Here is a 14,486-nt window from a genome sequence, read left to right on the forward strand (position 1 = left end):
CCCGATTCCGATGCACACCCGTAGGATCAAGGTCCACCCACTTAACTGGACTGAAGTGACGACGAGCTGAATAATATGGCAGTAATTTGGCTATAAAATAAGCGTCGAAATCCGACCATGACGCCGGCCCTGGGGGTAGGACTGGTAAGACTGGTTGGGTCGTAGTCGGGTCGTGGTCACACTGTCGAAGGTCAAAAGATAACAAAAGGCAATAATCAATCCAAGAGTCGAGAGTCGAGATTGAGGAACCGAGAGGGAGAGACTGGAAATTAATTTAGCGTTCGCCTCGTTCTATCTCCGCTCAAGCTAACTTTGAGGGGTCGGATTGCTGTGAGGTATCCCAGTAGACCAAGCAAGCATGAGTCCCTTCATGACTCACGGGATCACGCTTCGAGGGGCTTGGTAATGGAGGGGTGGTAATCTTATTTGGGGGCCTCAGCCACTACGGTCAGCCTCTCGACTCTGGTCCGGCCCGGTTCCCGCCCTCCCGTGCTCCCGTGCTCCCGTGCTCCACCCCGGAATTCCCGGATCCCAGGATCCCAGACACTGTCAGACGAAGACAAGAAGGGAGCGCCCATTGTGCATCAAGTCCCTCGGTGTCAGGTAAGAAATTCAGACGAGAGTTGGACCAGACAATAGGATTAAACCTGATGAAAGAAGTAACCAATAAATGGGGGGATGTCCTGGGGGCTTTCGGAAACCGATCAAACCAAGAGAGAGCTTTCGGTCAAGCGGGACTGACATTGATCGTAATGGAAGTGAGCTTGGCCTTATGACTGTTGATGGCCCAACCCACTCATGTCCATAGCCTTAAGGCTTGTTAACCGTACAAAAAAGGTTGAATTGTAATTTGTGACGAAGGTTAGGTTTCGTCCCGTTCGGGTAAATTGGATTGAAAAAAGTTCACGCCTCTAACCCAACTTTTTTAGCAGCTTTTTGATCAGTTAGGTTAGCGACCTTGGGTCCGATCAATGGACTCATGATTGGCATTTGATGCATAGAGATCCGACTGATTAAACGCTTATCAACTCGGTGGTGACCTGTATGAACGGCCGCATACTGTTCCTTAATTTTCTCGAGGATCGCACTTACCGGGGTTTTGATCGCCCTCAGGGTTTTCCCCTGAACGAACGTTCTCTCTATTTGAGAGGCCTGAATGGGAATCCCAGTCTCCAGGGCCCCACGTAAGTTTTTTTCGATTTATAAGCTAGTTCAATCCATTCGCTCTAGTGTTTGGCTAGACTTTGTCTCATGTAAGAAAAACCCAGTGAACTAGATTCCCCATTTGATACCTCTGAGAATTTGTTCTAGAAATATACCTTGCTTGACGACTCGTTGGTCATGACTTGACGAAATCCTTCATAAGATCCCGAATTTCACCAAACTCTATCCCTTAACAATGAATCTTCAAAGTCATTTTGGACCAAAGACTAGGAATTTCAGATCAGATTGGCATGAAAATGAGTCTGCCTTTGTGGTATGGGCTGCTGATTTAGCTCATCGTAATTAGAGCTAATTTACTCTAGGTTCTCTACTGTTTGGGATATCGGCTCATTGATGTAATCTTTCAGGCGTTGGATTTCACTCTGAAAAGAAACATGATGGCCATGCCTACGCCCGGGGGAGGGGGGCTGGGCCCCGCCACCTACTCGTTCCAGTCCAGTCAACCCAATTATGAGGCGGCTGTGCATAAAATCCAATATTTATCTAAAGACGAACTCCAAGACCTCCTCAATAACGACAGCGCTTTCGAACGATTCATTCAAGGGCTGGAGCAAGTGAGAAGGAATTTAATCACTCCACGAAATCAGCCTTTACTCCGCTTACATTGTTTCAGATTCAAAGTTTGCAAGGCGAAAAAGAAATGCTCATGGCCAGTAACAAGTCGTTGGCCGAGTACAACCTCAGTCAAGAGCCCGTCTTAAGGCGGATCCGACTGGAATTGGAAGCGCGCAAAAACGAGGCCGCCACGCTCATCCAAGAGGTGCGATCGCTTTTGCAAAGTACCGATCAACGGCGTGGTCAGACGGATCCCGAAACACTTTTAGCGTTATTGCGGGTGAGCCAAATTGTATGAATTAGCCCAAATTGTTTACGAGACTGATGGTATGCGTTTTGATAGGCCTCGGCGGCCAATGTGGACGAGGAAAGCGATCAAATTGCTACTGACTTTCTTGATGACAAATTCGAGAGTGTGGATCGATTCCTGGAGGCGTTCATTGTACGTGCTTGTCTTCTTACAAAAGTTGAACGATTTAATCCTCATTTTTACGATTGCCTGGTTGGGCTTGGTTATTTGACAGGAAAAGCGCAAGGTGTCACATCTCCGCAAGGTCAAAGGTGACAAGCTAGAGGAAATGATCGAAGAACGGCGACGGAAACGCCCGACCGGGGTAGCCGGCCTGACCCCGGCGCGAAACGCTCCCCCGCCACCCCCGGCCATCTATCGTGCTCCGAACGGGCCACCCACTGCTTTAGTCGGTAACCTGCCGTATCCAGTGAACCCGGTCGGCATGCCCTCACCGTACTAGCGCGACGAGTTGATGTCAGATGGACTAACACTCTCGCCAATGTCTGGACCCGTGTTTTCCTATTGAATTATAATGGTACCACTTTATTGAAATTTTACCGAGAGGGCTAAATTAAGGCAGAATGAATACGAGACCCAGCGGCGTGGCGCGGAGCCGGGCGCTAAGAAAAACACCGATGGATAATAAAGACGCCCATGAGGCCAGCAGCGACAGTGTACCCGAGACCTCGCATCATTTGGTTGCTGTCCTCCCGAGAGAGCAAGGGCGAGCTACTGACTCTAAACTGCGATCGAATTTTGCCGTGTTTCTTCTGAAAATTGAAGTGACGCGAGGACTGCGTGGCTCCATCGAGTTGGGAACGGGATTGACGATCGCCGTCTTTGGTCATGCCAAAGCGTTTTTGGTACACAGAGCGAGTGTCGTAAAACCGCTGACCCTCGTACTAAAAGCAGAAGGGAAAGTGCATGATGAGTAGACACACTTCAAATGAGTGACACCCCCGGGTACACCCCCGGAGCGGGCCTGGGCTCATTCTCTACCCCCCTCGGGACCAAGAGCTAGGGTGTGCAGGGCCCATCCGCCATCCGGCTGAGCCCAGCCATCGCGTCAGGCTCGGCCCCGAATGTCATGCCAGTCGTGTCAGTCAAGTGAGTAGGATTACCGTATGAGAGGCCCGCTCCAGATCGGCCACAGACGTGTGCTGGCCCAAAGTGCCCTTGTCGTATTGGCGTCGCAAGGCCGCGTGACCCAGGATATCGTGGGCTTGCGTGACCTCGTGGAACTTGGCCATACTTTCCGGATCCGCCTGGTTCCGATCCGGATGGTACAATTTGGACAAGCGGTAATAGGCCTGTTTGATCTCCTCCGAGGAGGCCTGCTCCGTCAAACCCAACACATGGTAATGGGTACGTCGAGGGGTCACGCCCGAGTCGTTTCCACCCTCACTCAAGCCTCGCCACCAGTCTAAACGGGGACAGGCCCGGGAAGCGGCCAGACTGCGACTCAGGCCGACCGGTCGGCGGCCGACCGGCGATAACCAAGCCATGGTTGTTATCTAATGAAAGGCTGGAGCCCACCTACGGTTTTGACGGAGTAAAAGAAGGCGCAGACATGGGCGCTGGCCAGATTGATCGTGGCCCAATGAGTCTTCGGAATCAAGCGATGGCACGATTGCTAGCCAAGAGCTCACCTTCCAGTTATTGGCCTTATCATTTACAGGAATTACATCACAGAGGTGTCATTCCTCGCTCAGATCTCACTCTCGGGGCCTGTCGGATAGGTTGAGTGAATGACGGACAGTCAGTCAGTCAGTCAGTCCACTCTAGCGCCACTCATGATCGTGGATTTCGAGAAAACGCGCCCTCGGACACAACTGTCGGTTAAGGCACAGGAATTGCTAATTCATCTCAAATTAATGAAAAATTAGCATTTGGCATACATATGCGATGGAAATGGCAGTTTTATATGTTGATGTTATTTTTTGATGATGAACAATCAGACCACTGGCAACTGTCTAGTCATTCGGCTGGTAAGAATCTATCCTATTTGAGAGTTCATTTCAAGGGAAGGAGGAGATACATGTCAATGTCTGAGGATCGCTTAGGGTGACTGGACAGGGGGGGACGAAAAATTGACGGGGAAAAACGCAGGACCGACAAAAACACGGTTTGTTGACTTGCCAGTCCCAACTCTGATGGATTGCTATCTAATGATGACGGGTTCCATGTAGACAATTTCCCATTCCATCTTAAAGCATTGCCTCATCCGGGACACAACAGCGGCGGGTTCGCCCATTGCCGCTCGACAAGCACCAAGTGCCATTGTAGTCATAGGCCCACAAAGAACCTGAGATATGGTATGCTTGGGAACAATGGGGCAGCGACATTAAAACGAGGGTTCAGCTAATTCAACACATCAGCGCCGGCAGGATTGGCATATTTTCAGCCGTCATTTGGCCATCCATTAAACACAGGACCAGATTGTCGTCCATTGTGATGACAGTAATATCGAGGTCAGATGTAAATGGCAGAAACCTAGAGGGTAATTGTAGTTACTTGTAATATGTATCATATTTTGACTGACAATCAAGAATGTATTCCCCTGGAACGTCGGTTGTGGCTGCCTGGATCATCCAGTCCCGAAGTAATTACTTATGGTTAATTTGGTTTGATTAGAGTGTGTTCAGTAAGGAGCAAGTGTTAATTGGTTTGGATGTTGTACCGGTTGAATGTTTGCTCTGGTGTTGATTTTAGATTGCACCAATGACAAAAATCGAATCTAATGATCATAGACAAGCCTTAAGCTCAACCATTGGCCTTCGACCAAGTTGATATAATTTCGGGCCGAGGCCTGAATCCAAGCGCTTTAGAGCGATTGGCACGATCCATGAAAAATAGAGTCACCCTGCTCCAAGAGCTCCATTTTGTGTTGTCTTCTAGCAGAAGGAGCTCAGCTGAGAGCGAGACACATTTTATGGTGACCATATCAAGAAACTATGGAAAGTGTCACTGGGGAGCATTTTGTTGAACCGATCCTGACATTCAGATAAAAACCATACTTGGAACCAATGAGTAGAACAAATGATACTCACTATTTTCATAAAAGTACTTTCAGGTGTTTCATGGGTCCAAATTTGACCAATGGTTCAAATGGTTCAAATTCTTCTGATGCTCAAATTCGGCCATCCTGAGCGGTCTCTCTGTGCGTGTTCTCTTTGTGGCCACTGGCCAGTCAGTGCCCACCGCCAGCCAGTGCAGTGGTCTTTGAATTACTTATTTTCTTACTTACTTACCTACCTACATTCTTTCATTTCCTTTCTCATTGGCTCGTTCCTGTTTGCGATCGAGTCCAAGGATCGTTGCCTGCATTATCATTCGTAAATTGCTGATTGTGAGCCCAGTTTCGGTTGAAGCCCGCCTGAAAATGCCTGTGCCCTTGAGTGACCACCCCAACCCGTGGCGGGTGCCCAGCCCCATGGAACGCCTGGCCCGAGTGCACAATCCCTACCGGATTTACCGGGGCCTTCCGACCCATGCCAATCCGCAGCCCATGGTCTTCGAGCGGCTGACTTTGGGCACGCAAATGACGGGCTTTTTCATCAAGGGAGGAATAGTGGGTAGGTGGTGGCTAGCTAGCTTGGCAGCATGCTCGTCTGATTTCATTCATTTCACCAATGTGCCACCTTGTGAAATCAATGGAATTCGGCTGGCTCATCTTGAAAAGAGTTCCTTTACATAGGGTTCGAGGGTCTGGGGTCTGGGGTGCCCAGTACTGATGGGAAAAGGGCAAGTAGCAAGTCATCACAGACACCCAAGTACTACTTGTTTACAAGCTTAGCCCAAGCAGAGATACATTGTTAACATAGGTAGCCCAGACGGTTAGCTCAGGAAAACCGCAAAATAGGATTTTTTCTTCGTAGCTACATTTAGATTGCTAGAAACAAACCAGTCATTGAACCAAAGCCACATTACTGCCTCACTGTTGGTGCACATTATTGCTTTTCTTGTTTAAGCTGACTTAATTTGCCCTGGTATAAAATTTCTCGCGTAAGTTTGGCCACACCATTTTCCCCTCAAGTGTCTGTGTACAAACCCAAGTTTGGGCCAGTTCCTACTTGGGCAAGTTAAGCACCGGACTACTTGCCCTGCCGGTGCTTGCTTCACATCAGTAGTGCCCAGACTGCACAAGGATGTCAAAATCATCATATAAATTCACAGGAAACCCTGGAAACTCTAGAGTTCTGTCAGAATATTTCTGACTTGCTTGATGTCATCCGGATTCGGAAGGACGAAACCGCCTGCCCGCTCTTTTCCACCTTAAGCCAATGTTACGCGCGGCAGTCCGGCCGGCCTTTTCCAGAGTGGCATGAATTTTTGAACTAATGGATGACTATTCTCGCTTGGACATAGGGTTTTTGTATGGCATGTTTGACGTGCTCTACGTGTCTGGCATCAAGAACCCGCGAGCTCAAATCGCCCGGGGTCTCTATTTCGCCGCCCCAGTGGCTGCCATGGGCTTATCCATCCCGACCTTCAAGTCTTGCCTATCGGCCTTGAGCGTTTACAATGGCGGCGGTGCAGAAGACGTTTGGACTTATGCCCTCACGCCAGCGGCTCCTGCTCTCATCTTGAGTTACTATTCCGGTAAGTGTCCGTCGCCCTAAATCTAGGCCAAGTTCAATGCATCGCGAACATTGAGGGTCCAATGAGTCAGTTGGCTTTCAATTGGCACGCTCAGCCAAGTGGCAGTTGTACTTGCCTCAGAACAAAAGAATGGTTTTCGTTTCAGGCAAGACGGTGAGCACGGCTGTACCCTTGTTTGTGCTTGGAACTTTTATGATGGTCTCCTATCGCCTCTCCATGAGCATTGGTCCATTGATAGATCACGGTGGAACGGCACCCCTTCGGACTTCCAGTCTAGAACCATTCGGTGACTACCGAATTGGCAAAGAGAGCAAAATCTTGGGCATGGACACCGAGGGACCGAGCTGGAAGCAATTTCTGAACAAAGACAAGTAGTAACTGTCGGCCCAATGGCCAGTCAATCAGTGTGGAATGTACACAAAATAAATATATGTATATTAGTTCCTCACAGGGGCACAACAACTGCATGGCATAATAATCTTCGCATAATCACACAATCAAGGCTCAATCTACAACTTCAATTGGTGCGCTTTAAAATCCAGCTTGTGGCGAAGGAATCCAGTAAGAATTATTTCATTGGAGAATACTTGAAATCCCCGGTCCCGTGCCGCCAGGGCCTCCTTGTGGTCTTTGGCGCAAGCAATCACAATGACTTGCTCACTGACACGCTTGGGCAGCTTTTTCAGCACCTGGCCGCCAGCGCTCTCGACAATTTCTACACAAAAGAGTAGGAATAATAGTTCAATTTTCAATTGCTAGATTGTGCATACTATTTCGACCATGCATACCTTTCAATTGATCACCCGATGGCATCACCGATTGGGTGGCATAAATTTTGAAGCCGGAAAGGAGGTGTTCTTTGGTTCTGGCATTCCGAAGAGTAGTCTGCAGAACAAAATCCCATTTCTTTTCCGCATCTCGATCCGTTATCAAGAATAACCAAGGATCTAAACCATGAAGAAAGACACGTTTATGATACGGGCCGACAAATGATGGAAACAGTAAACTGCATCCTTACAATACCTTGAAATGTCCGGCTTTCTTTACTGGAGTGAAGCCACAGAGGACTAACGATGGGCATACCCCTCGCCACCATGCATAAAAACTTGGCTGTTCTTCGAATTTTATCGGTGACCAACACAGTGCAGGCATCCAAACTCTCTGTGATGGATCCACCGAGATCAGAGACGATCTTTTGGTCCTGCAAAACAATTCTCTGGGTTGTTGGCCTTGGTTTACGTTTGGGGCTCTAGTCGTTGATGAAAAACGAACTTACTTTTGAATCCTCGTACCCGGTAAACATCACTTTGATCTCGCCTCTTTGACGCAGAGAAACGGACTCTACCGAAGAAGTTGAATCCCTTCGTGTCTCAACCTGAAGTCATCAAGATCAAGCTTCAAAACAAGCTAACCTCATACAAAATTGTAACCCATACCTTTTTCAGTGTTGTCAAATTTCGCGACTTTTTCTTGGAAGGGCTGACGCTGTCTTCCATTTGATCTAGGCTATTTGCCCTTTTGTTTGCACGTTTGAGGCTCGATTTGGGGCAAGAACCAATACCAATGGCTTTGGGGTTCTCTCGGTCGGCTCCTGTCTCTGGTATATCTGTTGATGTGCCATCAGCGCCTCCTTGCTGGCACGTCACGGCCTTTGGTTGGGCTTGCTTGCAACGCCGAGTTGAGCGCGTAGACCTTCCTGGAACGACGGCCTGTTCAGCAACATCAGGCACCTCTAATGCCTGAGCAGATTTGTTTTCGTTGGATTGATCCTTTGTTTGGCCAGTCTTCCTACGGGATAGCCTTTTCACTTCGACTCTGTCATCTGAGCCTGGCTCCGTGGTTACTTGCTCGATTGACTTGTTCGGTCTTTTTAAACGTCTTTCCTGGCCATTAGTCTCCTTTTGTTTCCATGAATTGTTCATAATGCTTCCTCTCTTGGTACCTTTTCGTGTGGGAAGGGACTCTTCTACCTTTCTGACGGTTGGTGTGGATTTGGGTTCAGATTCATTTTTTGACGGCATATCAGCCACTGATGGTAATTCTTCTTGCTTCTGCGGCACAATGCTCTGCTTACAGGTCTGCTTCCTGAGCTGTCTAGACGTCCGTAAAGACGAACGAGACCCCGAAGAGTCCTCGTGTTCTTCAGCACCCGCTGAAGAGGTGGCGGACGATCTTAAAGAGGACCTCAGTCTCTTGGGTGGCCTTTTTGTACTGTTCTGAGGCTTGATCGAGGTCTGGGCATCATCTGGATCACGATTTGCAGTCGAGTTCGATGAAGATCGTCGGGCTGGCCTCTTTGTAGAATTGGCGGCCTTTTGGTCTTGAACCTCAAATGGAGGAACTTTTGCACCAAGAATGCCATTTTCCATCTTAATTTGGCTTGACGTCTCATCACTTGCTCCTTTCTTCGTTCTTTTGTGAGAAAGACACAAATTGTCTTCTAGACGAGCAGGGGATGAGCTTTCTAATTGTTCAAGTTTTAATGTCTTAGATGATATTGGTGTTGCCCTTAACCGCTTTGATTTCCGGTCTTGAGAGGTGGTTGTTCCGGTTTCTTTCATTTCTGTCTTAAGTGGAACCGACGGACTATTTTGTTTTCGAGCTGGTCCGCTAGTTTCGCTCACATTCACCAAATCAAATGAAGCTTTTGATTTCTTTGGTTTTGTCGTTTGCTTCTTACGGGCAGTCTTTTTGGAATCATTCACCGAGGCACCTTGTGCTGTTGTTACATTGATTATTACAGAAGCATCATCACTGGTTTTTTGTTCCATCGCACTTTTGGAAGCAATTGAATCCTCATTGGCCACAACTAAATTCACACCTTCAGGGCATGAATTAGACTCCTTCGCTTTTGGAGTGATAAGTGGAACAGAATTTCGCTTGGCTCTGTTCGTTAGCTCAGGCACATCTGAGACAAAACTTGACAACCGAGTGGATCTTTTGGTTGCCCGTGAGGAGCGTCTTAGGGGTTCTTCAGCCTCGGGTTGAATTTTCTCTTTTTTCACACTTTGGCCTTCCTGGTTCTTATCGGGAAATCCGGCCATAATGGTACTCTTATTTCCTTTTTCTTTTTTGATGTGTCTCTCGATATTACTAACTGTTTCTACGTCGAGATTTTCTTCTTCCTCTTCATTAGAGTTTAATTCTTTACTGAGAGCTTCGGCCAGAACTTGAGTGCAAGGAAGATCTAGCGGTTCACTATCAGGTCTTTCCTCTTCAGGTTTTTGACTCTTACCTTGATTTTCGTCATCTTGCTCCGCTTCAACATCATAAATGTCAGGACTCAGGTTTCGGCCACTGCTTTCTTCGTTATGTTCTTGGTCTATGGCCTGAATTATTGGAGGCTCATCTCTTTTCATTGTACCAGTTGATTTTTCAATTGGATCCTTGGATTGGGATGAGGGTGCTAGTTGCTCTTGGGATGTAATTTTACCCACAGGCTTGGTCATTTCCATGGTAATCGAATTGAAATTAGTACGGTTCGTGGAAAGTTGAGAGCTTTGGATAATTTCGTCGTCACTAGACTCGTCCGATTTGATATCTTCATCATCCAGACCGTGCTCCCCGTTGCTGGGACCTTTTTCAAGAGTGTGATCAGGCCCCTCTGACGACATGGAATTGATTATTCTGGTATCTGCCAGAGTTTCCGTTGTCTCTAGAGTAGAGGCACTTTGGTCCAAGTACGCTGTCGAGGCAATTCCAGAATTGGTAGAAGAATTCATCAGTTCAGAGAAGTCTTTTAGGACCCGCTTGTCCGTTATCTCCACACTTGAGTCCCGCGATGTGAGAGGCTGCATCTCATCATCCTCTGCTAGAATTTGGGTAGCCACATCATCGACTTCTTCTTCGTGGTTATCACTTGTGTTTTGCTTTACGGGAGTCGAGCTAGAAGGGCCTTGGGAGGAGGTATCTTCCAGTTTAACATCGCCATCAGTTTCGCAAGCTGCCAGCAGATTTTCAGACATGTCAGACTCATTCCCATCATTACTGGTGCTAGCATCGTTGACTTCATTCTCAACGCTAACAGATGAACTATTGTTCATCGGATGTTCATTGGCATGAAGTGGCTGAGTGGGGCTCTCGGACTTCAGAGTTTGAGAAGCAGGATTCGAAGGTTGTGAGTCGGAAGCACGTTGGGGAACCGTGTTCTGGTTGTCGTAGAAGCTCTCGCCTCTATCAACAACAGACTCTTGGGTGGCCACATTGAAGACGTCTTCCTCTTCAGTACTAACGGTATCATCATGGTTCTTCATTTCCCCGTTGTTGTCGTTAGCTTTTGACTCGGATTTCTGGGCAGATGCCTCTGAGAAAGAAACCCCGTTGGTTGCAGGGAGAGACGGGTTTTCGGTTGATATCTTCTGAGTGTCTTCATCTAGAATATTGCTGGACGCTTCGATTTTTTGGGTGGGAAGGTCAAGAATGCTAACACTGATGGCCTGCGTCTCTTGCTCAAAGATTTCACTTAAAGCCAAAGGTGTCTTTGGGTCGGCCGGTTGAGTGGGTGCCACAAACGACGCACTGCCATTAAGAGAGCCGAAATTGGGAGTGACAGAAGGCGATTCGGGGATGATCCCGATGGGCGTACCCATACCCGACGATGGAGACCGGACACGAGCCGGCGGTCCCATGGGCGTTTCGGGAACTTGACTCACGTTGATCTTGACTGGGGTTGCGCTAACGGAGGAATCTGAAGACCAAAAAACTCTGTTATTAGGCCTGGTTGATTCGATACATCCGACTCCCACTCACCATTATGTTGGTTTTCCGGGGCAGGGGTCGGGGTTTGACAGACGAGCGTCGATTCTGAGCTAAGCGGGAGGACTTCTTCCGCCGTGTCCTCTGGACCTTTGGTCTCGTCCTCTTCTTCTTCTTCTTCTTCGTCCTCCTCTTGACCCGAAACTTGAAACACGAATCGAACCTCGCCGAATCGCAACTGCTCACCCCCTTCCAGAACGTACATGGCGCCACTTCTCATTTGCACGCCATTACGGAACGAGCGATTGGATGAGTTTTCGTCTCGAATCAAATAAGACGGTTCCCCGCGTTCATCACGCACCACTTCCAAAACGGCATGCACACGCGACAGAGTCTAATAAGTAAGACAATAAGTCATCATGAACGAAAGACTCATCAAATTGTGAATCCTTTACCAAAAATCATCCTCAATAATGCCTCATAACACGATCATGGACGCAGCAAATTGAGTCGCAAGTCTGTGATGCTACATTTCTTTTAGTTGACTTCAAGATGTGGTTTGACTGATTCGTTCAAAGGCACTGACATCCATCCCACTGCCAAACCTAGACCAATTTGTTTTGAACTAGTGGTCGGACTATGAAAACGACGACCCACCCTCATGGAATCGATTAGTCCGTGTGTCGGACCCATGAGGCCATGGAAACCCTAAACTTGTTCCAAAGGCCTGATGAAAACGCAGCCAGGCCTGAAGGCGGCCAGACCCAAAGCCCACCTAGCTTAGAGTGCCCATCCCGATTTGGGTGGGCGCCCTCGGTTCGAAACAGTTCTAGTCTCAAGACAATCTACGACATGAGGGTCAGGTGGAACATACTGATCCACATTTAATACAAAGCCGGATATCAGGCCAGTCTGGCCGGGTTTACCTGGTTCTCAATGACGATCTGACATTGGGTGGGATCACGTCCGATCTTGTTGGGCCCGCCCCGGATGAGGAAGCGCAAGGGATTGCGACTGACGCGCTCCTTGCGTCCATCCGCGTCCGCGCCCACCAGACTGCCGAAGACGCTCTGCTCGAACGCCCGCCGCTCTTGATCGGCCCTAGTCTCGGCCTCTTCGTCTTCGGGCTCGCCCATCAACTGCGTACACGGCAAATCCATCTTGAACAACCCGCAGCCACGTGGACGGGGTGCCAAGGCAGAAGGGATCTCTTGCCCGGACCCACGGCTCCGGGGGATGGGATTGGCAATCGCTAATCCCCGGGCTGGTCAAGAAGAAGAAGAAGAAGCGAGCGACCCGCGGATGGCGATGGATGGCGATGGATGGCTTGGGGCTGGATTCGTGGCGTTGAATCTCGATGTCGTGGATGGATGGGTGGATGGGTGGGTGGGTGGGTTGGTTGTTGGTTCGTTGTCTCGCTCAGTCTAGAACTCAAGCGAGATCGTAGAGTACGCACATCCATGCAACACACGACATGACGCTCGTTACATGTACAGTGAATCAGCTTCAGGTTGGCCAAATCTTTGGAAGTGGGAAGTGGCAACGGGCTCTGCAACTGTCGGGAAGCGGACCATCCATCGACCGGTCAAGTATCTAGAATGCTTAAGATCAACAGGAGCTGTATTCAATGAGCATGATGTTCTTAGGTCAACTGACACTGGGTGGCAACGGTCAATGACATTTCGTGCCATCTCGCTTTAGGCTAGCTGAATTATTCCCATGAAACTTTCGTTATTCATGGTTTCGCTTTATTGCTTTTCAATCTTATACTTATACAACTAAAAAGAGTAGTAGAATAATAAGAACACACTTTTTTTTTAGGCACAGCACACGTAACATGTCAAAATGATCGCCCTTATTTAGTAAGGCATCTCGAAAGTGCAACAAAATGTAACCGAAATTGCCAGGCAATGATGAGGCATTTGGAATTTCGTTTCAATCTCTCAACAATGGGCTTGAATGTGGGCGACATGATTGCACCTTCACGTAATCGAGGTAATTCTGACACCTCTGGCGGTCAGCCTCAACCCAGGCTTGTTCCGCTTGTTCCTCACATTTCAGTGAAGTGTTTCCATCACATGGATAAAAATTGCAAATTTGAGCCCATCATAACCTCGTCAACGCTTCGTTCTGACAAAACGGTCGGACCACTTGCTCAATGAAGTGTAACAGAGCTAGAAAAGTAATTGCTTCACAAGGAGTCGTATTAGAGGTTCTACTTAGAATTTGGACACGCCGTCCACGATGCAAATTTGTACCAAGGTTGTCCTCGCCAGGGACCCTAGGCCTTGGGCATCTATAGCCCTCGGTATCTTGACTACTACGAATGGAACATTTTGACACCCAACGACAGATAAGACAAAAAATGTGATCGCAGCGCCCTTGATCGACCTATTTATGGAATAATCTATGCATCGGACACACATCGTTTGAACAGGACTAGATGGCAGTGGTAAGCTTCATGGATTGTGTCCAAAAAGGGGCTGATGGGAGGCTGAACCCATCAAGTTGACAATCAATATCATATCCTTTGTCATGGGGCGGCGATAAAAAAAACGGCAGAAATTGGAGCTCAAGGCCGAGGGTGTGACCCATGGGCCACCCTGGTCCACGACCCAAAAGCAAGAGAGTTGGGGTAGTTGGGTGGGTGGCACTTACAGTGTTGTTTAATTCTTATGCTCATGCCAAGGGTGGCTTTAAGTGAATCAATGAAGCCCTGTGATCCGGGCTGAGATCATGAGATGGCCTCATTGTCCAGCCAATAGCCATCATCCCGTTGAATCCAACTACTTGAGCATTAGACTGAGGGTCAGGGCCCATAAAGCTCCATGTTTTTGACCGATATCTTGGCTAGCTTCCATGAAAAAAAAAACCCTATTTTTTATTCCACACCTGGCCGATTGGTTCGCACCCTGGCGTCAGGGCCGGGGAGGGGGGCGGGTCTGATTTCTGGACCCTCTTGGGTCTCACTAATCAAACACGGGCCGGGAAAACTATTTGCTACCAACGAAATTGAAGCTAGGCATGGGTTAGCGGCTCGATTTACCCTCAGACGCTCAGACCTGACCGGAGGGGTCCGATCAACCATGTCACATAATGACTTTCGATAAAAACGGAA

General features: G+C 48.4%; 3 protein-coding genes across 6 annotated transcripts; 1 reads left to right on the top strand and 2 right to left on the bottom strand.

The window, feature by feature from the left end:
- Nucleotides 1-188: 188 nt before the first annotated feature.
- Nucleotides 189-7,135, top strand: LOC131886599 (vacuolar protein sorting-associated protein 37B-like). 3 transcript variants are annotated; one of them, XM_059234983.1, is made up of 8 exons: nt 189-603; nt 945-1,184; nt 1,572-1,778; nt 1,838-2,059; nt 2,123-2,221; nt 2,304-5,646; nt 6,440-6,673; nt 6,819-7,135. In XM_059234983.1, the coding sequence occupies exons 3-6, from the start codon at nt 1,599-1,601 to the stop codon at nt 2,529-2,531; spliced, it is 729 nt and encodes a 242-aa protein (XP_059090966.1). In that variant the 5' UTR covers nt 189-603; nt 945-1,184; nt 1,572-1,598; the 3' UTR covers nt 2,532-5,646; nt 6,440-6,673; nt 6,819-7,135. The 3 variants fall into 3 exon arrangements, with proteins under 3 accessions (XP_059090966.1, XP_059090965.1, XP_059090964.1); XM_059234982.1 differs by having other exon boundaries at nt 1,002-1,184; XM_059234981.1 differs by lacking the exon at nt 945-1,184 and having other exon boundaries at nt 190-603.
- LOC131886600 (dnaJ homolog subfamily C member 30, mitochondrial-like) lies at nt 2,586-3,576 on the bottom strand. Its single transcript, XM_059234984.1, has 2 exons — nt 3,193-3,576; nt 2,586-2,973 (listed from the first exon to the last, which is right to left on the bottom strand). Exons 1-2 carry the CDS (start codon nt 3,574-3,576, stop codon nt 2,692-2,694), a joined length of 666 nt encoding a protein of 221 aa, XP_059090967.1. The 3' UTR covers nt 2,586-2,691.
- LOC131886593 (mediator of DNA damage checkpoint protein 1-like) lies at nt 7,088-12,915 on the bottom strand. Of its 2 annotated transcripts, none has more exons than XM_059234971.1 (7): nt 12,295-12,915; nt 11,423-11,762; nt 8,110-11,360; nt 7,950-8,048; nt 7,697-7,889; nt 7,462-7,620; nt 7,088-7,388 (listed from the first exon to the last, which is right to left on the bottom strand). In XM_059234971.1, exons 1-7 carry the CDS (start codon nt 12,526-12,528, stop codon nt 7,183-7,185), a joined length of 4,482 nt encoding a protein of 1,493 aa, XP_059090954.1. In that variant the 5' UTR covers nt 12,529-12,915; the 3' UTR covers nt 7,088-7,182. The 2 variants fall into 2 exon arrangements, with proteins under 2 accessions (XP_059090954.1, XP_059090956.1); XM_059234973.1 differs by having other exon boundaries at nt 7,697-7,874; nt 12,295-12,912.
- Nucleotides 12,916-14,486: the final 1,571 nt, after the last annotated feature.

The sequence above is a fragment of the Tigriopus californicus genome, chromosome 9, assembly GCF_007210705.1.
Source record: "Tigriopus californicus strain San Diego chromosome 9, Tcal_SD_v2.1, whole genome shotgun sequence".
In the NCBI taxonomy this organism is placed as follows: Eukaryota; Metazoa; Arthropoda; class Copepoda; order Harpacticoida; family Harpacticidae; genus Tigriopus; species Tigriopus californicus.